The following is a 25521-nucleotide window of genomic DNA, read 5'->3' as shown; positions in this document are numbered from 1 at the left end:
AGGGTACTAAGGCAGGTCTATTGGGGAAACGTCCTTAGAAGGTCAACTTTAGCTCAAAGACTCCCAAAGTCCTTGCTTACTGATCTTTCCTTAGATTTCCTAGCATTCAAGGACACTCCCAACCTCTTTTCCTTCTCTTTTCACTCAGGATCAGGCTTGCATTGTTATCAGAGAGCTCTCCCACCCTTGCCTGGCTCCCTTCTCATTACTATTACAAGCATCGTCCTAAAAAAAAAACAAAACTCCTTGGACTTCCCTGGTGGTCCAGTGGTTAAGATTCTGCACTTCCAACACAGGGGACATGGGTTTGACCCCTGACTGGGGAAGTTCCACATGCTGCGCACTGCAGGAAAAGAAACAAAAAAACAAAAAACCTTGTCTGTTTAATCTCACATTGGCATTGGCTTTAAGGATAACCTGGACTAGTACAATACATTTGTGAAAACTTAGAACTGTACAGTCAAAAAGAGTGAATTTTATTGTATATAAATTATACCTCAATAACTTGACTTTTTAAAAAAGTGTTGGGCTTCCCTGGTGGCACAGTAGTTGAGAGTCTGCCTGCCGATGCAGGGGACACAGGTTCGTGCCCCAGTCCGGGAGGATCCCACATGCCATGGAGCGGCTGGACCTGTGAGCCATGGCCGCTGAGCCTGCGCGAATGGAGCGTGTGCTCCGCAGTGGGAGAGGCCACAACAGTGAGAGGCCCGCGTACCACAAAAATAAATAAATGAATTTATTAATTAATTAAAATAAATTAAAAAGTGTTGTTAGTTTTAAACATTTATCAAGAGTAGGTGAGTTATGCCCGTTTCTTCTCCACTCCACTTCAACCGTCTGTTTCCAAGATCTCATCCTGGCTCAGGTCGCTGCCTAGAACTGCTGAAATTCCACATCTCACAATGACCACATCCACATAGCCTTGCAATTTGCTTCCTCAGTTACTCCCCAAATCTGTATGTCCTGGTCTCTCAGGGCTAGTTGGAGACAAAAGTGACATAATGACTAAAGTTTACAACCAATGAGAAAAGAAAAGGTGAGAGATTTGGACATAGGGAAGAAGAGTACCTAGGCTAGACAGAGAGACTGGCCTTATAGTCCCCTCCACTGACTGCCAGCAATCAGATCTCTGGGCACACCTAGTTCTTTAAGGACTCAAAAGACTGATGTCAAACAACTTGACTGGGGTTTTATATACAGAAATGTGTGAGAGCCATTTGTCATTCAAAAAACAAAACAAAACAAATAACAACAAAACTAAACAAATAGAATAATTATTTCACTCAGAAGAAAAGCCAAAGGTCTCCTACTGGCATAGAGAGCACTACATGATACTGCTCCTAGCTATCCTATGAGCCTCTTCCCCCTTGCTAATGTTCCTCTAGTAACAATGGCTTCCTTGTTCCTTAAACATTCTAAGCATATTCTCACCATAAGACCTTTGTGTTTACTTTTCTATCTGCCTATAATTCTCCTCTACATGGTCTCTCTCTCCATGTAGGCCTCTGATCAAGTGTTATCTTCTTAGAAGGCTGTCCCTGATCACATTGCCTAGAACAGCACTCCCTTCCTCAATATGTCACTCTCTATTCTCTTATCCTTCTTTATTCTTCTTCATAACACTTATCATCCCCTGACATATCATATTTATTCATTTATTTGTTTATTTTCTGCCTCCCCAACTAGCATGTAATCCCACAAAAGCAAGAACTTTGTTTTGTTCACTGCTATATCGCCACAACCTGAAGTGCCAGGCACATTGTGGACTCTCATTAAGTACTGGTTGAATAAATGAGTAAGTGAAGCTCACTATCATGACTCCTTTCTCTTCCTTCCTCAGTTCAGTAAAAATAGAAAATTACCAAGAGGAGAATCTCCGCAAATGGTAGACCTAGGACTTAATCTGGGGGCCTCGAGTATGTTGGCATGCTACACTGAACAAGTTTCTTGTGGCTTCTGAGAAGGACTGTTCTAGTCCATTCAACCACTACCCTATTAAAATTCTCAAGGTCCTTGACCGATTTTCTTTTCATGGTACCTACACAGCAAAACCTTAACCCTAGATCAATTCAAATGGTTGATTTTCTGCATCCAGCCAGGTTGTGGAGCACTGCTGAAGAAAAATCATTCAGCTGGGTAGACTGATGCCACTCTAAATTCATGGTCACTCATTTCAACCAACAAAGACATGTAAGAAAAGTAAGAGCTAATGTTTATTCCTGAAAATGGCATAAATACTTTACATGCATTAACTCATTTCATACTTTTAACACCACCATAAGTAGATAGATATTCATTCCATTTTACTAATGAAGAAACTGAAACATAGAGAAGTTAAGTAACTAGCCAAAAGTCACACAGCTAGTAAGAGTCAGAGTCTAAGTTTTCAACTCAGACATTCTGATTTCAGAGCCTGAGTTTTTAAGCACTACTGCCAGGAAATTTAATAATGTTTCAGTAGTCAGTTCTACCTCTTTTCTATCTATAACCATCAGGGTTACTTTGTTACCTAACTCCCAGGGGTACTATTCATGCTTACATTATAAGAGATATTTAGACAGAAATTTATAGCCTTAAACCTATATTTTAAAATAAGAAAGACTGAAAAGTCAGGAACTAAGCAAATGAAAAGCTTAAACTGATAAAGAAGAAAAGAATAAATTCAATGAAAGCTAAAATAAGGAAATAATAAACAGAAAATAATGAGGTAGGAAACAAAGATAAAGTGGAGAGGATCAACAAAGTCAAAAGTCAGTTCTTTGAAAAGAATAATGAGATTGAGAAACATGTGGCAGGATTTATCAAGAAAAAAAGATTCATAAATAAATATAAAAAAGGAGCCATGACTATAGATAATAGCAGAGATTAAAATTTGCAAATATTGTTAACAATGTTATTGTTTCATTGTCTGTGAATGAATTTGAAATTTTAATTAAATAGAACAAATTTATAGAAAAATATAAATTAGCAAAATTGCTCAAGAATAAAAAGAAAATGTGATAGAGATTGAATCAACAGTTAAAAATCTTTGCACAAAGAAAACAACAGATCCACATATTTTTACAGGCAAGTTCAACAGCTTCTATCTTACTCAATTCCAATCTTACTCAGACTCATGTAGAGAAAAAAAAAAGAAAAAGGAAAAACACTCCTAAAACCATGTCAGGGGTTAGTCAGTATAATATTGATACTTAAATCAGAAAAGAGTAGTATAACAAAGGAAAATTAAAGGTTAGGCTCACTCACGAATATTGATGCACATATTCTAAGCAAAGTCTCAGTAGGACTTCCCTGGTGGTTCAATGGTTAAGACTCTGTGCTCCCAATGCAGGGGGCCTGGGTTTGATCCCTGGTCAGGGCACTAGATCCCACATGCATGCCGCAACCAAGAGTCCATGTGCCATAACAAAGATCCCAGATGCTGCAACTAAGACCTGGTGCAGCCAAATAAATAAATAAATATATTTTTAAAAAGTGTTAGCAAAGTAAATCCAGCAATGTTAAATTAACGATAGACACATGAGGACCAAGTGAAATTTGCATCAGAAATGAAGATTATTTTAGCATTAAAAAACCTATTAATGCAATTTAGCACATAAATGGGCTAAAGAAGAAAAATCATATGATCATCTAAACAGATACAGAATTCATAGCACCACTATTTACAATAGCCAAGACATGGGAGCAACCTAAGTGTCCATCAACAGATAAATGGATAAAGAAGATGTAATATATATATCTATATATTTCAATGGAGTATATATATATATTCCATTATATGTATATGAAATATTACTCAGCCATAAAAAAGAAGCCATAAAATCAACACACAGAAGTACCCCAACAAACAAAATGTAATTCTTAAAAAGATACTATTTATAATAGTACAAAGAGAAAGTACTCAGGAATAAAGTTAATAAAAGATATATAAGACCCTTATGAATAATAATATAAAACTTCAAACTTTTCTAAAATTTAATTTTATTAATGGATAAAAGTATTCAATATTATGAAGGCGTTAATTCTCTCCAAATTGTCCTATAGGTTTATTGAAATATTAGTAGAACCCCTCCTTCCCCCCTTGTATGTATTTGTGTGTGAAACTTGACAGGTTGGTTCTAAAATCTATGTGGAAGAACCAGGTGTTCCAAGAATGGCCAAGACACCACTGAAGAAGAGCAAGACAGGGAAACTTATTCTACCAGATATCAAGACCCATTACAAAAGTATAGCAATTAAAGCAGCAGGGCATGTATGAATAAATCAATGTAACTGAATAGAGAACTGATTCCAGCCCTAAAGGAAACATAAAATGGGAGAGAGCTAGCATTGAAGATTAGTGAGGAAATATGAAATATTCAGTAAATAATGTTGTGACAATTAGTTATTCATATGGGGAAAAAAATTGTATCCCTATCCCAATCCATACTCAAAAATTAATTCCTAGTGACTTAAAGAAGTAAATGTGAAAAGAGACATTATAACAGTTTTAGAAGAAAATATAATATAATATCTTTGTAACATTGGGGAGGAGAAGAATTTCTTAGGCAATATACCAAAAGTGCAAAACATAAATAAATAGACTAGGGATTCCCTGGTAGCGCAGTGGTTAAGAATCCGCCTGCTAGTGCAGGGGACACAGGTTCGAGCCCTGGTCCAGGAAGGTCCTACATGCCACAGAGCAACTAAGCCTGTGCGCCACAACTACTGGAAGCACTGCAATGAAGAGTAGCCCCCGCTCTCCGCAACTAGAGAAGGCCCGCCTGCAGCAACAAAGACCCAACGCAGCCAAAAATAAATTAAAATTAAATTAAAAAAAAAAAAGATGAAAATAAATAAATAAATAAATAAATAGACTAATACACTGGTAAAATTATAAATTTTTGTTCATTAAAAGAGACAATGAAGGAAATTCCCTGGTGGTCCAGTGGTTAGGACTCTGTGCTTCCATCGCAGGGGGCACGGGTTCAATCCCTGGTCAGGGAACCTAGATCCCACAAGCCGCACAGTGCGGCCAAAAAAAAAAAGAGAGAGATAATGAATAAAAAATTGGCAACACATATAATCAAAAAACATCCTAAATAAGAAACTAAAAATTCAATGGAAAACTGGGCAAAACACATGTATAGCCATTCTACACAAAAGGAAACTTAACTAGCCTGTGTATTAGTTTGCTTTGACTGCCATAACAAAATTCCACAGACTGGGTCTTAAATCAGTGGTCTCTAACCTTTTTGGCACCAGGGACTGGTTTCGTGGAAGACAATTTTTCCACGGGGGTGGAGGGGAGATGGTTCAGGTGGTAATGCGAGCAATGGGGAGCGGCAGATGAAGCTTTGCTCCTCAGTGCCCACCTCCTGCTGTGCAGCCGGGTTCCTAACAAGCTGTGGACCGGTTGCAGACCCCTGGCTTAAACAACAGAAATTTATTTCTCACAGTTCTGGAGACTGGAAAATCCAAGATCAAGTTGCCAGCCAGGTAGGTTTCATTCTGCGGCTTCTCTCTCTCGGCTTGGTGATAGGCAGCCATCATCTCCCTATGTGCTCTTATGACTGCTTCTTTATGCAAGTGGGGGCTAGTTGGCCACCTTTTCACTAGATACTTACATGGCCTTCTATCATGCATGTGTGGGTGGAGTGAGGGAGAGCAAGCATGCTCTGGTGTCTCTTCTTATAAGGGCAATAATCCCATCATGAGGGCCCCATCCTCATGACCTCATCTAATCCTAATTAACTCCCTCAAGCCCCACCTCCAAATATCATCACATTGGGAATTAGGGCTTCAACATACAAGTTGTGGGGGGACAAAATTCAGTCCATAGCAGCTTATAAACATCTTTACTGCCTGATTTCATTAATAATCAGGGAATGTAAATTATAATAAAAATAAAATACCATTTTACACTCATCAGATTATACAAAATTGAAACATCTGATGATACTAGGTGTTGGCAAGGATGTGAAGCCAGGCAACTCTCATTTGCTGCTGGTGGAAATGTAAACTGGAAAAATGAGTTTGGAAAAGAAGTATTTTCTAATGAAATTGAAGATGCACATATCCTATGTTCCAGCAATTCTGCTCCTAGGTATATGCTCTAAGCACCAGTTTTCATATTGCTAGGTGCAATAAAATAGTAAATTGTGAAATTAATTTTAGTGGTGCTGAGGTATAATTTTCTGAAAGGTAAACCGACGATTTTCACAGGAATATAAAATAAACACGTCAAAATGTTATTTATCTCGTTAATTAATGAGTGAGACAGTAAAATGTTACAGGAATGTTGTATGAATTTGCTAAGAAACAAGAATATTGAAATGAATTCGCTAACAGAGGCAAAGTGGTTTAATACTCTATAGGTCAATAAAATGTAATGTTTGGGGGTATCTTTTCTTCAACGTGGACAAGAATTACTCTAAATATTACCAGTTTTCTTGTAAAATATCTTAGTCAACAGAAAGACATCCTTATGCATTCAAATCCTTCCAGTGTCTGCTAGACAATGCCCAGGCTTACACTGAAAAGTAATTTCTTTTGCTCATTTCCAAGTCTTTGACAATTTTTCCTTACAACAGTTCCCTTTCAGCATTTTTTGGTAATGAAATCAAAAAGAAGCAATAGAAATTTAGTGCATTGCTGGTAGTAAATATAAATAAGTGTTGGGGCCCAGGGTAGGTGCCCCAAAATGTACCTCATATTGATTTTTTTTTATAAATTTATTTTATTTATTTATTTTTGGCCACGTTGGGTCTTCGTTGCTGTAGGTGGGCTTTCTCTAGTTGAGGTGAGCTGGGGCTACTCTTCGCTGCAGTGCGTGGGCTTCTCATTGAGGTGGCTTCTCTTGCGGTGGAGCACCGGCTCTAGGCACACAGGCTTCAGTAGTTTTGGCATGCAGGCTCAGTAGTTGTGGCTCACGGGCTCTAGAGCACAGGCTCAGTAGTTGTGGCGCACGGGCTTAGTTGCTCCACAGCATGTGGGATCTTCCCAGACCAGGGCTCGAACCCGTGTCCCCTGCATTGGCAGGCAAATTCTTAACCACTGCACCACCAGGGAAGTCCCAAATTTTTTGAATTAAAGTAACTTAAGAGATGGCCAACGCAAGAGAGACACTCTAACCCTCCTTTCTATCTCCCTGAAAGCAGGAAATAAATCTCTCACATGAAAGGTGCACTCCCTGCATTTGGAGGTAGAAGGACACTCTTATCTCCAGAGATAGGGAATTCAGGCCAACAAGCCTGTATAAACAAACCTTGTTACTTCCTCCCATTTACTACCCCAAGCCCAAACTGTTTAGATTCTTCGCTAATTGAACTCCCAAAACCTAGTTTCTTTGTCAATTCTTCATAAATTGATTGTTTCTCTGTTTAAATATATAAAAGCTGTCTGTTTTGGCCATTTCTTAAGCCCCTTTCTATGAGTCCTCCTTGTGAACAACTAAATTTTCTTTTTTTTCCTGTTAAACTGTCTTGTGTCAATTTTATTATTAGTCCAGACACAAGAAATCAAGATGAGTAGAGGGGGAAATTTCCCCCTCCCCAACAAGAGTTTTGTGAAATTTTTGTTTCAGATGTGTATATCTATCTATGTGGTAGGTATGTGGTATCCAGTTTGATGTAGAATGTTTTTGTTCACTATGAGCTGGGGTCCAAAAGTTTGAAAGCCATTTTTAAATGTGGCATATTATGAGGTTCAACAGTTTAAATAACTGGACGTTTTGAGTTGTCCCTTCACTCAAAGTAGACATCCACTCATAGCACGGGGCTCAGTCAGGCAGAGACTCTAAGTGATCTGAGTGAATGGTAAGGAATAGAGAAGCGCCCAGCCCTGCGTGAGGGGTGCGGTGATGTGGGGGTGTTTTTGTGTGTGTGTCTGTGTGTGAACCATCTTTATTGTTTTGAAAAAATCCCATAGTTCTCCTCCTCAGTGACCCACATGCAAATGAGAAGTATGCTGCTTTGTAAACCGACCTAGGAAAATGATTTGCTGTAAACTTAAATAACAGTGTTATAGAATTTGTAAGAAAGATTCTTACAAATTAATACACACAAAAAAGAGGAAAATATATTGTACCTAGCAGAAAAAGAAGTGACATATACACCTGCAATTCCTTTCACTGCAGAAATGACTTTGTCCAGATCTTGGGTGTGGGTAACATTGAATTCTACTCTGTGTGTTCCCTCCGTGGGGCAGTCAGGAGCTTTGGAAGGATGGATGGGCCTGGAGGTGCAAACTGCAAGCCGTTTAGCCAGCCGGTTGTTGACTTCCTGGGGAGCAGCGTCATAGGCTGTGTGAGGAGAGTAGATCTCGACCCTTTCATTAGCACTGAGGCTCGCTGGCTGCCTGAGACGCCACAAGAATCGAGAGGGTAGGCGGCGTGGAAACGGCAAGCCGGCCAGCCCCAGAAGGCGGGAGCTTAAGCTGGCCAAAGGCCATTGCCGGCCAGGAATCAAGCACGAGCCCAGAGCCGCAGCAGCGCCCCACCGAGAGCCGCCGCTCCCAGTGAACGAAAGAGCAGTGCGCACGCGCAGACCCGCCCTGCCAGCGGAGCGGAGAGGCCCCCTCAGCCGGCCGGGCCTAGCCTCAAGCCCTCAGCGGTCCGCACTGCCCAGTCACCCGCGCCTTGTCACCCCGCCGGGCTTTCCCCGCCCCGTCTGTGCGCTAGCTTATCGCGGCTGCGCACGCAGAGCCTGAGCGGGCGCCAGCGGGAAGGGGAAGCGGCGGGTAAGAAGGGCCTGCGTCCCGGGGGCGCCTATGACGGGATTGGGAATTTCCTCCTCGGCTCTCTCCGGCTCTCGGGATCCTTGAGGAGGAGAGTGCGAGGAGCCTCAGGAACCGGCTTCCTCCTGCCGTTCAGGCGTGGCTCTAATAATCGAAGTGTTTTCGCCCGGAACGTCGTCTAGTCCGGTCCCTTCCTGCCTCTCTTCTCCCCGCCCCCACTGGGAATCCGAGGCCGAGCTCCGGCCCGTCTGTTGTCACCAGAAGTATTTGAGATGTCTTCCCCGCCGTTTAGGTAGCACCGGAATGTTTATCTGCCTTTAGTGTCGCAGCAGCTTAGGGGTAGCTCTCCAGGTCCAGCCCCCAAGTCAAGCACAAAGAGCCTCATTTCTTTTGACGCTTGCTCATCCTGGGATTCTTTCTGACACGCTTTGCTAAATGAAGCAGCTTCCAGATCCTCGCAGCAGTGACTTCGAGGCCACTAAACATAGGTCCTCTTTACTTCCTCTGGGCGTCTCCACCGTTTCCTAAATAATCTGCCTTTCGAGTTTGTGTCTCTTGGGGCACGTCCCTTACATCCGTATGTGATGTCCCTGAATTATGCTCTTTCCTTTTGGAAATAGGGTCATACCACGTGCCGCCTTTTGGAATGAAGTACTCCAGTGGCAGTGGGATAGTATCAGCAGTTACTAAGAAGCGTAGTAGTAATAGAGTAGGATTTCTGCTGTCGGCTGCCAGAGTGGATGGATAATTCAGTAACTTTTTTGTAGCAGGAGGCAGCATTTTAGTTCAGTAGCTGTGCTTGATGCTCTGAAGTTGGGGGCAGAGGAGGTACCTTGTAATTAAACAAACCAGTGGGGTCCAAAATCTGCTGATAGGAAGAAATCTAAAACAGAAGAAAGCCTGACAGCCATGCCATGTTTAATAATATCTGCAGGTCAAATTTCTATGTAGAGACAAATACACTGTTTGCTTTTATATGCCAGTTAAATGTAATATGTTGACATTTATGTTGATGCTGATGTGAAGTTTTAGCAGCTACCTCGGAACTTTTCAATAAAATTTCTCAATAAGTTAATTCCTAGATAATTGTGATAATCAGCTTAGTTATTTTTACTTTAATAAGTTTGACTAAATGCTATAAATTTAGCCCCCCCTTTTCTTTAACATCAGGTCACACCATTTCTGTCAGTCTTATTACTAATTTTCCTTGATGCCTAAATACCTTAGTCATCTTAGATTTCCCCTGTGCTTCATCTCCATATCTCTTATATTACTGGATCTCATGGTTTCTTTATTCAAAAAGTAACTTGGATTTATCCCTTTGATTCTCATTGTTAAAGCTGGAAGGCTGTTTTCTAAGACTTTGCTACCTCTTAGCTCATCCCCTGAAAGCTCAAATAACAGTTCTGAAACATGACTATTGTCATGTTTATTCTCCATAAACCTGTAAAGGTTCATGTTAAATTGCTATGCTTGGGTTTCAAAGCTCCTTCTCTATATGCACATGATATGATGGGAAAAACCCAGGATTTAGAGTAAGAAGACCTGAGTTCAAATACCAGGACTGTCATTATACTAACTCTGTGACCTTGGGAAACTGAGCTTCAGTTTCCTTCCCTTATTTCAAATATATCTTTTTCTTCCAGCCTCTTAATTATTGTGAGAATTACAATTGGCATAATGTGTGGAAAAGTTATCAGAATTAAACAAAAACAACCTAAGCTATTATTGTTATTTCTTTGTTCTCATTTATTTCACAAACATTTGAAAACAAGATATGTTAGATACTGGTGCTACAGCTATGAAAGATAGTCCTTAAGGAGTTGTCTTGCAGGGAACTTTCAGAGTGTGTGTGTGTTTGTGTGTGTCTGTGTGTCTGTGTAGGGAGTAGGGTGGTAAAATGTCTGACAAGGTAGAATGTGATAATATACTGTAAAATAGGTAAGGTTAGGGTGAGCACCAAACCCAGAGGAGAGAGGAACAGGGAAGATTTCCTGGAGGAAAGTAAGTTTCAACAGTCTTGATTTATAACAAAGATCCAGAAAGAAAAGGAGGGGGAAGGGTGCCATGAAAGAGATGTATTTAGAGAACTGCAAATTGTCAGGTTTTGTTGGAGTATTAAGTTCAAAGGATTATAGGAGGTAGGACTGGATAGGTAGAGGTGAAATTTGAAGGGCTTTGTGTGCTAAGGGAAGTGTACAAATTGAAGGATCTTAAGCAGACAGTTGGCCTGATCACAATTGTTTTTTGAAAGTTCATTTTGGCTGCCATGTGTGCTTCCTTACTGCAGTGTACAAAAATATCTTTATACCTTTGTGCCTTTCCTCATTTTCTTTACTCCACCCAAAATGCCCTCTCCTCATATCTTAATACACTGTCACTCAGTGTCCAGTTCAGGTTCCATTTCAGCAGAAATGGATCTAATTATTTTAGGCCCCATTATTTATTCCCTTCTTTGAAACCCTGTTAGAAATAGTACCACACAATTTAGCCCTTATTTGTTTCATATGTGTTTTATGTCCCTAAATAGATTGTAAGCTCCTTGAGGATAGGGAATGTTTCATACGTGTATGAATAGAAGACGTGTTAAACACAAAAATACATTGTTTGGTCTCTTTTGTTTTGTTTTTTTTTTTCAGGGTAGGACCAGATTATGGGCAACAGTCCTTTTAATTAATCTGTCATCATCATGGCTAATGAGGGCTGTGCCAAGGCTGGTGATAGTCCTTTTTCATCAGATAAACATGCTCAACTCATCTTGGCCCAGATCAATAAAATGAGAACTGGACAGCATTTCTGTGATGTGCAGCTGCAAGTTGGAAAGGAAACTTTCAAAGTTCATCGGCTGGTTTTGGCTGCCAGTAGTCCTTACTTTGCAGCTTTGTTCACTGGAGGAATGAAAGAGTCCTCAAAAGATGTTGTACAGATTCTAGGAATTGAAGCTGGAATCTTTCAAATACTTCTAGATTTCATTTACACAGGTATGTTAAGTGAACTTGTAGCTTTGAGTGAAGAATGATGCAATCACTCACGTTCTGCTATGGGAATATAACTTGATCTAACATATAGAAAGTGATTTAACAATATGTTATTATGAGCCTTCAAAAAGTTTATATCGGAGGGCTTCCCTGGTGGCGCAGTGGATAAGAATCTGCCTGTGAATGCAGGGGGCACAGGTTCGATCCCTGCTCCGGGAAGATCCTACATGCCGTGGAGCAACTAAGCCTGTGCGCCACAACTACTGAGCCTGCGCTCTAGAGCCCATGAGCCACAACTACTGAGGCCCGCGTGCCTAGAGCCCGTGCTCCACAACAAAGAATAGCCCCAGTTTGCCACAGCTAAAGAAAGCCCACGTGCAGCAATGAAGACCCAACACAGCCAAAAATAAATGAATAAAATAAAAATTAAAAAAAAAATTAAAAAAAAAAAAAAGTTTATATCGGGACTTGCCTGGTGGTCCAGTTGTTGTTAAGACTTTGCCTTCCACTGCAGGGGGCTCAGGTTCAGTCCCTGGTCGGGGAACTAAGATCCCTGAGTGCTGCATGGCATGGCCAAAAAAATCAAAACAAAACAAAAAGTTCATATCTTTTGACCCAGTATTCCTTTTCTGGGAATCCTAAGGAATTAATTAGTGATACAGGCAAATATTTACATTTATTGTAACATTATTTATAATAGTATATAATGGAATACAGTTTGATTGTCCCTCAGTAGGTTATATGGTTAAATAAATTATGGTACATGTATATATAATGGAATAATTTTTAGTTCTCACAAATTATATTTGTATATATGTACACACACACACATACATTCTCATGGAAGAATGTTTGCAATATATTAAGTGAAAAAAAATCTGGATAAAAGTATCACCCCAATTTTGTAAAAAAAAAATTCATTTGTGTATTTGTGCACAGGAAGAGACTAGAATATTTATAAGCGTTTATCTCTAAATGATGGAATACGGAAGATTCTTATTTTTCCCTTTTTTTGTTTTTTCCTCAAAATGTCTATAATCAGCATGTATTAATTTAAACAAACTTTTATTTTTAAAATGTTTTTGAAGAGTTTTAATGACATTATAAAATGTACACAAAAATCATAGTGTAAAATATAAGTCTTATATGTAACATAAATATACATGGAAAAAAGATTTGAAAGAGATACACTAAAGTATTGTTAATATAGGGATTTCCTGGTGGTCCTGTCTTTAGGACTCCACACCTCCCACAAGTCGTGCAGTGTGGCCAAAAAAAAAAAAGTGTATGTCTGTGTATGGGAAAATGTGATTTTCATTTTTATGCTTTTCTGCCTTAAAGTTATTTTGTTTTAGTTTTTTTTTAAGATTTAATTTTTTATTTATTTTTAGCTGCATTCGGTCTTCGTTGCTGTGCGCCGGCTTTCTCTAGTTGTGGGGAGCAGGAGCTACTCTTCGTTGTGGTGCGCGGGCTTCTCATTGTGGTGGCTTCTCTTGTTGCGGAGCATGGGCTGTAGGCGCGTGGGCTTCAGTAGTCGTGGCTCGCGGGCTCTAGAGAGCAGGCTCAGTAGCTGTGGTGCACAGGCTTAGTTGCTCTGCGTCATGTGGGATCTTCCCGGACCAGGGGTCGAACCCATGTCCCCTGCATTGTTGACAGGCGGATTCTTAATCACTGTGCCACCAGGAAAGTCCCTAAAGTTTTTTTCTATAGTGAATATATATTACTCTTATAATCAGGAAAAAATGTTTGAAAACAAAGACTATGTTTGTTTACACTCTAGTTTTGAGAATATACCTTGCTCTCCTTAAAGGACTACTTGGTGGGATATGGCCTGATAAAGTATTGTTTACTTAAAGCATGTTATTTAAACCTGGAAAATGACGAAACTAGGGCTCTAACCCATGTCCCCTGTATTGGCGGGCGGATTCTCAACCACTGTGCCACCACTGAAGTCCCAAGGTGATTTCTTTTCTTTGTGTAGTTTCATATTCCTTTTTGGAAATTTTCAGAAAATAGCTTTTAATTTGGGATTGTAAAAATGATTATCACATGTTAAAAAAAATAAATTAAAAAAATAAAAATGATTATCTTTTATCTGCTGAAAGCAGTGCAGCTCTGCCTATTGACTAGTGTACAGATTAACATTGAGGGGTTCTTGACCTCACTTTTCTAAGTGACTTATGTGAGCTGATTAAACTATTTCATAAATGCCCCTGCTTCTCTTATTTGCAAAGTATAAATTAATACAGATTAATCCAATGCAATTAGTGTCAAACAACATAAAAACAGAAGAAGTTCCACAAGTTGCTTATTCTGCCTCTGCTGTCTGACAGTAGCAACAAGAGATATCTCATGAAAGAGAATGTTCATGGCATCATCTCCATATTGCTGATGATTAGCACTTCCATCAAAGGAATAAAAAGTAGTAAAACCTAGAGAAATAAAAGCTACTGAGCATATCTGGGGGATAATAACATTGTAGAATATTGACATTTAAGGTAAAATTGGTTAACAGTGAAGAACAACATTTGGCCGCTAGTAAAAGATATAAAATAACAAGACAGTTTATTTTTCCAACAAAAATGAATCCATAGAAGCCATCCCAAGGCTGGTATGGTGGCTTCTAGATGTCATTAGTAGCCCGTTATTCTTCCAACATTTTGCTCCACCATCTATAGCTTGTAGCTTCTAATCTCATGATCAGTGAACTTTAGCCAGTGGAAGGCAGAAGAGGAAAAGGTAAAAGGACCTGCCGGCTGAGTCTATCCCTTTTTAAGCTTTTCTGGTAGCCCTCCCCAATAACTGCTACCTGTATCAAGTTGGCCAAACTCAGTCAAAAATTCACCCCCAGGGCTTCCCTGGTGGCGCAGTGGTTGGGAGTCCGCCTGCTGATGCAGGGGACACGGGTTCGTGCCCCGGTCCGGGAAGATCCCACATGCTGCGGAGCGGCTGGGCCCGTGAGCCATGGCCGCTGAGCCTGCGCGTACGGAGCCTGTGCTCTGCAACGGGAGAGGCCACAACAGTGAGAGGCCCGCGTATCGAAAAAAAAAAAAAAAAAAAAAATTCACCCCCATCTGCAAGGAAGGATGAGAAATGTAATTTTCAGCAGGGCACAATTGCCACTCACAACAAAATCAAGGTTCTGTTAGTACGGATTAAATGAAAATGAATATTGGGTATTTATTGGACAGGGAACTTTGTAGTCTTTGATACAATTAGTTCTTTAAAAACATGATCTTTGATTTTCATTGTAATAGCATTTCCTTTTTCGGGATGGGGCAGCAAAACCTGTTATTCTAGTAATCTCTCCTCTGGACATATTTTTTTCTTTTTTAATTAATTAATTAATTTTGGCTGTGTTGGGTCTTCTTTGCTGGCACAGGCTGTTCTCTAGTTGCGGTGAGCAGGGGCCACTCTTCACCACGGTGCGCAGGCTTCTCACTGCAGTGGCTTCTCTTGTTGCGGAGCACGGGCTCTAGGCGTGCGGGCTTCAGTAGCTGTGGCACGTGGGCTCAGTAGTTGTGGCTTGTGGGCTCTAGAGCACAGGCTCAGTAGTTGTGGCACATGGGCTTAGTTGCTCCGTGGCATGTGGGATCTTCCCGGACCAGGGCTCGAGCCTGTGTCCCCTGCATTGGCAGGCAGATTCCCAACCACTGCACCACCAGGGAAGTCCTCCTCTGGGCATTCTTTATTAACCGTTCACAATTCTAATAGGTCTTAACAGATTCTTCTCACCATAGATTTTTACGCACTTCACTTAAAATCAAATGACCTGGGTTTGTGATCTAGCTCTGCCACTAACTAGCTGTGTGATACAAAGCATTTCATTGAACTTTAGTCAATTATTCATTCGTCCTTTCAATATATATGTGAATATATCTTTTGAGCTAGGCACTGGGGATATGATAGTAAACAAGACAGGTGTGGCCTGTGCCTTTACAGAGTTTTATAGGTAATGTAAAGTAGGTACTGAAAAAATAGAAATGAGCTTGTGAGAGCCTCATTCTCCTTATTCATAAACTGGGGATAGTAGCACTTTTTAATTCATGTGAAGGTTAGATGAGATAAATTTTAATAAATATAAAAATACTTTTTTTAAAAAACCCTCAGAAAGTATATTTAGATTTCATAAGGTGAAGGTCATACTGCTGGGGTAGAGCTAGAATTTTATTTTATTTATTTATTTTTAACATCTTTTTTGGAATATAATTGCTTTACAGTGTTGTGTTAGTTTCTGCTGTATAACAAAGTGAATCAGCTATATGTATACATATATCCCCATATCTCCTCCGTCTTGCCTCTCCCTCCCACCCTCCCTATCCCACCCCTCTAGGTGGTCACAAAGCACTGAGCTGATCTCCCCGTGAGATGCAGCTGCTTCCTACCAGCTATGTATTTTACACTTGGTAGTGTATATTTGTCAATGCTACTCTCTCACTTTGTCTCAGTTTACCCTTCCCCCTCCCCGTGTCCTCAAGAGTCCATTCTCTACATCTGCATCTTTATTCCTGTCCTGCCCCTAGATTCATCAGAACCTTTTTTTTTTTTAGATTCCATATATATGTATTATCATATGGTATTTGTTTTTCTCTTTCTGACTTACTTCACTCTGTATGACAGACTCTAGGTCCATCCACCTCACTACAAATAACTCAATTTCATTTCTTTTTATGGCTGAGTAATATTCCATTGTATATGTGTGCTACCTCTTCTTTATCCATTCATCTGTCAATGGACACTTAGGTTGCTTCCATGTCCTGGCTATTGTAACTAGTGCTGCAATGAACATTGTGGTACATAACTCTTTTTGAATTATGGTTTTCTCAGGGTATATGCCCAGTAGTGGGATTGCTGGGTCATATGGTAGTTCTGTTTTAAGTTTTATAAGGACCCTCCATACTGTTCTCCATAGTGGCTGTATCAATTTACATTCCCACCAACAATGCAAGAGGGTTCCCTTTTCTCCACACCCTCTCCAGCATTTATTGTTTGTAGATTTTTGATGATGGCCATTCTGACCTGTGTGAGGTGATACCTCACTGTGGTTTTGATTTGCATTTCTCTAATGATTAGTGATGTTGAGCATCCTTTCATGTGTTTGTTGGCAATCTGTATAACTTCTCTGGAGAAATGTCTGTTTAGATCTTCTGCCCATTTTTGGATTGGGTTGTTTGTTTTTTTGATATTGAGCTTCATGAGCTGCTTATATATTTTAGAGATTAATCCTTTGTCAATTACTTCGCTTGCAAATATTTTCTGCCATTCTGAGGGTTGCCTTTTTGTCTTGTGTCAGGTTTCCTTTGCTGTGCGAAAGCTTTTAAGATTCATTAGGTCCCATTTGTTTATTTTTGTTTTTATTTCCATTTCTCTAGGAGGTGGATCAAAAAGGATCTTGCTGTGATTTATGTCAAAGAGTGTTCTTCCTATTTTTTCCTCTAAGAGTTTTATAGTGTCTGGCCTTACATTTAAGTCTTTAATCCATTTTGAGTTTATTTTTGTGTATGGTGTTAGGAAATGTTCTGATTTCATTCTTTTACATGTAGCTTACTGTTTTATTTTTATTTTTTAATTTTATTGAAGTATAGTTGATTTACAATGTTGTGTTAATTTCTGCCATACAGCAGATATTGATAGTTCCCTGTGCTATATAGTAGGACCTTGTTTTTCCATTCTGTATATAATAGTTTGCATCTGCTAATCCCGAACTCCCAATCCATCCCTCCCCCACCCCCCACCCCCTTGGCAACCCCAAATCTGTTCTCTATGTCTGTGAGTCTGTTTCTGTCTTGTAGGTAAGTTCATTTGCGTCATATTTTAGATTTCATGCATAAGTGATATCATATGGTATGTCTTTCTCTTTCTGACTGAGTATGATAATCTGTAGGTCCATCCATGTTGCTGCAAATGAAATTTTTTAATTCTTTTTTATTTTTATTTATTTATCTATTTATTTTTGGCCTCGAGGCATGAGGGATATTAGTTCCACGACCAGGGATCGAACCCGTGCTGCTTGCAGTGGAAGCACAGAGTCTTAACCACTGGACTTCCAGGGAAGTCCCTGTTTCATATTTTTTTTTTTTATGATGAGTAGTATTCCATTGTATATATTATCCATTCATCTGTCAGTGGACATTTAGGTTGTTTTCAGGTCTTGGCTATTGTGAATAGTGCTGCCATGAGCAAAGGGGTACTTGTATCTTTTTAAATTATAGGTTTGTCCCGATATATGCCCAGGAGTGGAATTGCTGGATCATATGGCAACTCTATTTTTAGTTTTTTGAGGAACCTGCATACCGTTTTCCACAGTGGCTGCACCAACTTATATTCCCATCAACAGCGTAGGAGGGTTCCTTTTCCTCCACACCCTCTCCAACCTTTGTTATTTGTAGAATTTTTTATGATGGCCATTCAGACTGGTGTGAGGTGGTACCTCATTGTAGTTTTGATTTGTATTTCTCTAATAATTAGCAATGTTGAGCATCTTTTCATGTGCCTGATGGCTATCTGTATGTCTTCTTTGGAGAAATGTCTATTTAGGTCTTCTGCCAATTTTTCAATTGGGTTGTTAGTTTTTTTGTTGCTGTAAAAGTGCTTTTAATAATCTGTAAAGCCTTATTAAGCTGTAGGGCATTCTTTTTAGTACTTTCAAGTAACTCTTTGTTTCATCCAGTAGCAGTCATTCAGTTACCTTCCATCACAACCCATGATCTTATCTTCTCCAAATTTGTAGTGAATTCTCATTTCATTCAATTAAGTCTTATCGCAGTTTTCTCTGCAGCCACTACCATTTATTCCCATGGTGGATTCCATTTCCTATACTTTTCAAAAAACCCCTGTTTGCATTCATCAAGCCATAGTCTTCCTCTCACCATAATGTCTTTGGCCATTCATTCATATATAATAATTTTTTTGAGCACTAGTGTGTGCTAGGCATTGGGAATACAGAAGGAACAAGCCTTGCCCCAACAGAGTTTATAAATCTATTTGGGAATACAAACTTTAGACACATAGTTTAGTTGAATGTTTTAAAGGGATAAAGGGAAAGTATAAGATTGAATGGAGAGTTTATCCTTATTAGGTAGAATTACAGTGGTTTTTTTCCCTTCTAAATATAATTAAGTATTTGATGTCTTCCCAAAGTCATTATAAACATATATGAAAGTGGGGACTTCCCTGGTTGCATAGTGGTTAAGAATCTGCCTGCCAATGCAGGGACACAGGTTCGAGCCCTGGTCTGGGAAGATTCCACATGCTGCAGAGCAACTAAGCCAGTGCACCACAACTACTGAGCCTGTGCTCTAGAGCCTGCGAGCCACAACTACTGAGCCCGCGTGCTGCAACTACTGAAGCTTGCACGCCTAGATCCCATGCTGCACAGCAAGAGAAGCCACTACAGTGAGAAGCCCGCACACTGCAACAGAGAGTAGCCCCTGCTCAGTACAGCTAGAAAGCCCGTGCACAGCATCGAAGACCCAGTGCAGCCAAAAATAAATAAATAAGTTAATTAATTTTAAAATAATAATAAGGGGAAAAACCCTATTATATGGGGTTGTAGCTAGGGTTAAATGAATGTATAAAGCAATTAATGCTGTGCCTGGTTCATTGTTAAGTGTTACATGAATTTGGGGTACCATTATCATTTAAGTTCTGCACCTTTCTACAAGTTCTTTGTTGCCTTTATACTTAGTATCTACTCGGCAAAGCCTAAGCTATCAGTGGAATCAAGTATTGAATATAATGGTCTTTGAATATAAGTCAAATGTTTATTTTATTTTATTGGTTATTTTGTCTCCTTACTTCCCTAGGTATAGTGAACATAGGAGTGAATAATGTCCAAGAGCTGATTGTTGCAGCAGACATGCTACAGTTGACTGAAGTTGTTAATCTTTGCTGTGAATTTCTGAAAGGACAAATTGATCCACTGAACTGCGTTGGGATCTTTCAGTTCTCTGAGCAGATTGCCTGCCATGATCTTTTGGAATTTACAGAAAACTACATTCATGTCCATTTCTTGGAGGTTCATAGTGGGGAAGAGTTCCTGGCACTTACAAAAGATCAGCTGATCAAAATTTTGAGAAGTGAAGAGCTTAGCATCGAGGATGAATACCAGGTCTTCTTAGCTGCCATGCAGTGGATTCTGAAAGATCTTGGAAAGAGAAGAAAACATGTGGTGGAAGTGCTAGACCCAATTCGATTCCCTTTATTACCTCCTCAGAGGCTTTTAAAGTATATAGAAGGTAATTTTTTTGTTCCATGTTAAGTTAGTCAGTTAATTATCCAGTGACCTTTCCTCTGTTTGAAACGTGATAGTGTTTTAATTTTTTAGTTCAATAAGCAGACATTTATTGAATAATTATTATATGCAAGATACAACTTCTGTGTTTTGTGGGTAGATAATAGTATTTCAGTATTTCTTTTTTTTCTTTCTTTCTTTCTTTTTTTTTTTTTTTTTTAAGTTTTTGGCCATGCCATGCGTCATGTGGGATCTTAGTTCCCCGACCAGGGATCGAACCTGCGCTCCCTGCATTGAGCATGGACTCTTAACCACTGCACCTTCAGGGAAGTCCCAGTATTTCAGTATTTCTACCCATTATTTTAATCAAATCTTTAAATACTTTCTTGAGATTAAGTACCAAGGGAGATAAAATTACTGACAGAGTTAAAATACTAGTGCTATTTTTGGCAGTACTAATTATTTTAGTGTAAGATTTCTTCTTGCCACTGAAAAATTCACCAAAACCCAGCATTTGAGGAAAACATATATGCTAAACACAAAACCAAAACTCAATAAATCTTGTAACTCCTCTCATTATAAAATGAATTGTATATTGATATAATATAGCTTCTGTGTAGCCTTTGAATATATTTAGGTTCTAAACTTTGAAAATACTTTTTACCATAGTATAAAATAAATTTTATCTTTATATTGGAAAAATTATAACTAAATTTATTTTTAAAAACTACTTTGGACCTGGTTTCAAGATTTGAAGGTTTTACTCTTGTCATGCACTGAAGATTTAGGATGTGACTGAATTACAAATATTTTATTATGAATTAAACACAATATTAGCATTAAAGTTTTAATTCTATGAAGGAATTATATTTAATGTGGATTTTTAGTTTTTTCCCATTCTTAACAGTGTTAACAGAATTTTGTGGGTTTTTCTGAGTGATATCTTGTATTAATGTATATGCAGTTAATTCTCATTATTCATATATATTCAGTTCTCATTATTCACGGTAGTTATCCTCTATAAATTTGCCAAGAACACTGAATTGGCAAATATTGAGCCATTGTTTCTAGGGAAATACAGGGTAAGTTCTTACAAGCCTCTGGTTACAACATTTTTGTCAGCTGATCAATACATAACTTTGTTTTATGTGTGTGTCTGTCAGAACTACCTCATTTAATATTATATGTTGTTGATCCATTATCTCTGTAAGGCACATCACAGCCTTCTTGCACTTACAAACACTAGACAACACTTTAGCAGTATGCTTGGGGGCTATTTTAAACAGTGAAAAAACCAGCAAAAAACACACAAATGTGAAAAACATGACACTAAATAGAGTGTGAAGAGGACACTTGTTTATAGTGAGAGATGAAGCAAGAAGGCAGAATGTCACCTCTTTCAGTCTCACCTGGGAACATGCATGTTAGGTGATTCAAATTTTTTGCCACTCTGTGGCATGTCTGTGAACTACCAGGAAAGTGCTGTGAATGTTGATTTGGGTTACAAATCCATTTTAGTGAGTAGATGTAGTCACAAGTAAGGAATCCACAAAATGAAGACTGACTGTATTTAAATGATAAAACAAGAAGAGAGAAATTATCCAGACACATTTTTGCATGTATCATGTGAGAATTTAGGAGTGGAACAAAGGCTTTCATGGTTGAGTTGGCTTTTCCCAAGTGCTACAGATACAGAGTGCTAAAGGAAAGTTCCCTAGAATTGGGACATGTCTTCCTACAGCTTTTTAGTGTTGTAATACAGTGTTTAAGACTTGCACTGCCCAATAGTTATCACCTAAAGATATTTTACTGGAGTAAAACTGCAGGGAGGCAAGGGAGAAATAAATGGAGTATTTTTTTTAAAGTTAACCTTAATATTTTTCACTATTTTTGAAACTTTATCTCTTTGATCATATTGGAGAAAAGATGGACAATTTATACAGAAAAATAATGAGAGTCTACCACAAAATTCAGTGAAGGAGCAAGAGACTTAATTGAAATGGTTAAATTATGTTATGTGAAATGTGTAGATTTTCCCCCTGGTGTATATTTTTTGTATTTACCACAGGAATAATTCAGACAATTTAATATTATTAGTATATGATAACATATATTTTTCTTGCATTTTAGAGAATTATTTTACATTTTAAAAATGGTACATACTCTTATAAAAAGTTTAGGTAATAAAGTATAAAAAAAAATAACAAATTACCCAAGTCCATCACCCAGAAATAGCCAGTTATAATTAACATTCATTAAACATCATTCTAGATGTCTCTGTATAGGAGGATGGATGATAGGTGGGTGTATGGTTGCATGGATGGATAGGAAAAAAAATTATAAGAATAAGAATCATTCTATCATACTATTTATACTATAAAAATGTATTTAAATCTCACTAAAAATTAACAAAGAAGAAACTAAAGTAATAACTAATTTCAGATAAATGTTTCTTTATCCCAAGAAATATTCATTCTAAAAAGTTTTTGTAGAGTTAAAAACAAAAGATGAAAATCATTAAAAGGTGAAACCATAGTTTCATTTTGTGTTTCAGTTTTAAAGTTTAGACTCTCTGCTAAGAAAAATGAGGTAATTAGCATTGTTATTTTTCTCCCTACCCGCCTCAAGGTTTACACAGCCTTTACACAGATTTTTTTCAATCATGATTCCCCTAGCTCTGTGCTTTTGCTCTGTATTTAAGTGGATTTAATGCTCTCTACCAGTTTTTTAACGATAGTCTTTAGTCCTGACCTTTTTTTTTTTTTTTTTGGCAGCGCAGCAGGGCTTGTGGGATCTTAGTTCCTCAACCAGGGATTGAACCCAGGCCACAGCAGTGAAAGCACCGAGTCCTAACCACTGGACCGCCAAGGAATTCCCTGAGCTTTCTTTTTTTTTTTTTGCGGTACGCGGGCCTCTCACTGTTGTGGCCTGTCCCATTGTGGAGCACAGGCTCCGGACGCGCAGGCTCAGCGGCCATGGCTCACGGGCCCAGCCGCTCCGCGGCATGTGGGATCTTCCCGGACCGGGGCACGAACCACTGTCCCCTGCATCGGCAGGTGGACTCTCAACCACTGCGCCACCAGGGAAGCCCTGAGCTTTCTTTCTTGATTCATCATTTGGTTGGTTGGATTTCATCACTAAGTATTTTTTTCAAGGAAGGCTCATGATAACTGTTATTTCCTGATTTTTTTTTCTCACATCTGAGAAGCTCTGCCTGTTGCTTTTTAATTTAACAGAAATTTGGGTGGGCATAATATTCTTAATTTATGATGATTCCCCCAGCCCACCCCAAGTTTGTAAGGCATGGTTTTCTTTTTTTTTTTTAATGACTTGCTGTTTCTGCTTGGATGCCTAAAGGATTATCTTCCATTATTCTTTTTTTTTTTTTTTTTTTTTTTTGCGTTACGCGGCCCTCTCACTGCTGTGGCGTCTCCAGTTGCGGAGCACAGGCTCCGGACGCGCAGGCTCAGCGGCCATGGCTCACGGACCCAGCCGCTCCGCGGCATGTGGTATCTTCCCAGACTGGGGCACGAACCCGTGTCCCCTACATCGGCAGGCAGACTCTCAACCACTGCGCCACCAGGGAAGCCCCATTATTGTTGATTTGTGTTAAAGTTTGCCATTTTTCCTTAGACTATATCATATACCCTTTCCTTTTTTTTTTTTGGCCGAGCCTTGCGGCTTGCGGGATCCTAGCTCCCCAACCAGGGATCAAAGCCACGCCCCCACACAGTGGAGTCCCAACCACTGGACTGGCAGGGACGTCCCCGCCCTTTCCTTTTAAAGGTTCAATTTTAATTTCATTTTGGGAAATTTTTCCTGTATGAAATTCCTGAACACTTTTAATGTTTCATTTGGTAGTCTTCATCCTTTCACTGGAACTTTTTTGTCTTTCATATTTATCTTCTAATGTTAAAATATTTTGTCTCTTGGTCTATATTCACAGTTTTCTCAAGTCTTTACTCCAAGTCACTAATTTGATTTTTTTCTGATGAGTTTCTTGTTTCCAATTTATTAACTCTGCACTACTGTCATTTCAGTTCTCACTTTGTTTCCTCAGCAATGCGTCTCATTTTATTTTATTATTATTTTTTAATTTTTGGCTGCATTGGGTCTTTGTTGCTGCACATGGGCTCTCTCTAGTTGCGGCGAGCGGGGGCTGCTCTTTGTTGCGGTGCATGGGCTTCTCATTGCGGTGGCTTCTCTTGTTGTGGAGCACGGGCTCTAGGCACTCGGGCTTCAGTAGTTGTGGCACGTGGGCTCAGTAGTTGTAGCTTGCAGGCTCTAGAGTGCAGGCTCAGTAGTTGTGGTGCACGGGCTTTGTTGCTCTGCGGCATGTGGGATCTTCCCAAACAAGGCCTCGAACCCGTGTCCCCTACACTGGCAGGCGATTCTTAACCACTGCGCCACCAGGGAAGCTCACGATGCATCTCATTTTGCCTTTGAGTTCTTTTTTTTATATAGGATCTGTATTCTTAAATAATTCTATCCTGTGTATGGGGAGTCTGTTTCTGTTTGTGGCTGTTTTCTTCCAGACTGAATTCTTCATTCTCTTTCTCTTCTTTTTCCTGGGGTATATTTACATAGCTGTATTGCTTTTTCATGATATATTGCTCATTATTAACTTGGGCAACTCTGTTCAAACCTGCTTTCTCTGATAATTCTCTTTGACACCCTTTCTACCTTAGTGTAACTACTTTGTTTCTCCCATGTAAAATTTGAGGGCTCCGTGTTGTGTTCTCACCACTTCTTTCTAGCCTGAGGCATAGGGTAGTGAAAGAATAGAGATCTGCTAAGGCTGAGGTTCTTGCTTGGGGGCCTGGGCTCTGAGGTCTCTCTTGTAAGATCCTACTACTGTATTGATCTGTTTTCAAGACCTACTTATCCCAGCCAAGGATGTATCTCACTACTGTGGATTTTGGCTACCACTGAGCTCTGTTAAATGGCAAACCCTGGTGATCCTCCTTATCTTTACCGATGGGCCTGTAAAGGATTTTTCTTTTAATTGTTTTGTTCTTTGACTTCTCAGTTCTGCTTTTTATCTGCTATTTGCCCTTTCTCCAAATTCTTAAGTTACTAGTGAGACTTCTCAATATTTTGTTAGTTGACCTTTTCTCCTAATATTGCTTTTTGGACATACAGACAAGGCTTAGAGACAGTTCCTTACTGGCATATGTGGTGCTTTTGTGCAAATTAGAAGATAGTACCCTTTCACGGAGGCCAGTTCTTATAGCTTGCCAAGTGGGACACAGGTTGGCTTTCATTCCCAATTCATCTTTTCAGCTAAGCACCCTTGAGCAGAATAACCTACCCAATCATGCTCAAAGCCTTTTTAGGAAATGGACCTCATCCGACCAGAATCTTCTGTTTCTTGCTTTGACTATCATTTTCAAAGTGTATGACATAATTTTATATCCTTTTGTTAGCAGGTTGTAAGTATAGAATTTGGGGCAATTTTATTTTTTCATTTTGTTAGATAATTGTGCTCCTGTTTTACTTGGCATCTTTGTTTAGAGATCCTCATACATGTGTTTTCAAATTGGATCTAATGAGGCATTTTTTTTTTTTTTTTTTTTTTTTTTTTTTTTTTTTTTT

The 25521-nt window shown here is 39.2% G+C and overlaps 1 protein-coding gene and 1 non-coding gene across 2 annotated transcripts in view; both read left to right on the top strand.

Moving 5' to 3' along the window:
• Window positions 1-4913: 4913 nt before the first annotated feature.
• Window positions 4914-4986, top strand: TRNAG-UCC (transfer RNA glycine (anticodon UCC)). The gene has a single exon. It is a non-coding gene; the product is annotated as a tRNA-Gly (tRNA).
• Window positions 4987-8665: 3679 nt separating this feature from the next.
• IPP (intracisternal A particle-promoted polypeptide) overlaps window positions 8666-25521 on the top strand; it is a 38794-nt gene continuing 21938 nt past the window's right edge. Inside the window, exons 1-3 of the mRNA XM_007450375.1 lie at window positions 8666-8718; window positions 11355-11696; window positions 19499-19930. Coding sequence (XP_007450437.1) covers window positions 11405-11696; window positions 19499-19930 — 724 coding nt within the window. The 5' untranslated portion in view covers window positions 8666-8718; window positions 11355-11404. The remainder of the gene's footprint in view (window positions 8719-11354; window positions 11697-19498; window positions 19931-25521) is intronic.

The sequence above is a fragment of the Lipotes vexillifer genome, unplaced genomic scaffold (genome assembly GCF_000442215.2).
Source record: "Lipotes vexillifer unplaced genomic scaffold, Lipotes_vexillifer_v1.1 scaffold961, whole genome shotgun sequence".
NCBI lineage: Eukaryota > Metazoa > Chordata > Mammalia > Artiodactyla > Lipotidae > Lipotes > Lipotes vexillifer.
Note: the sequence above shows the minus strand (reverse complement) of the source record. Positions and strands in the feature narration are given on the sequence as shown.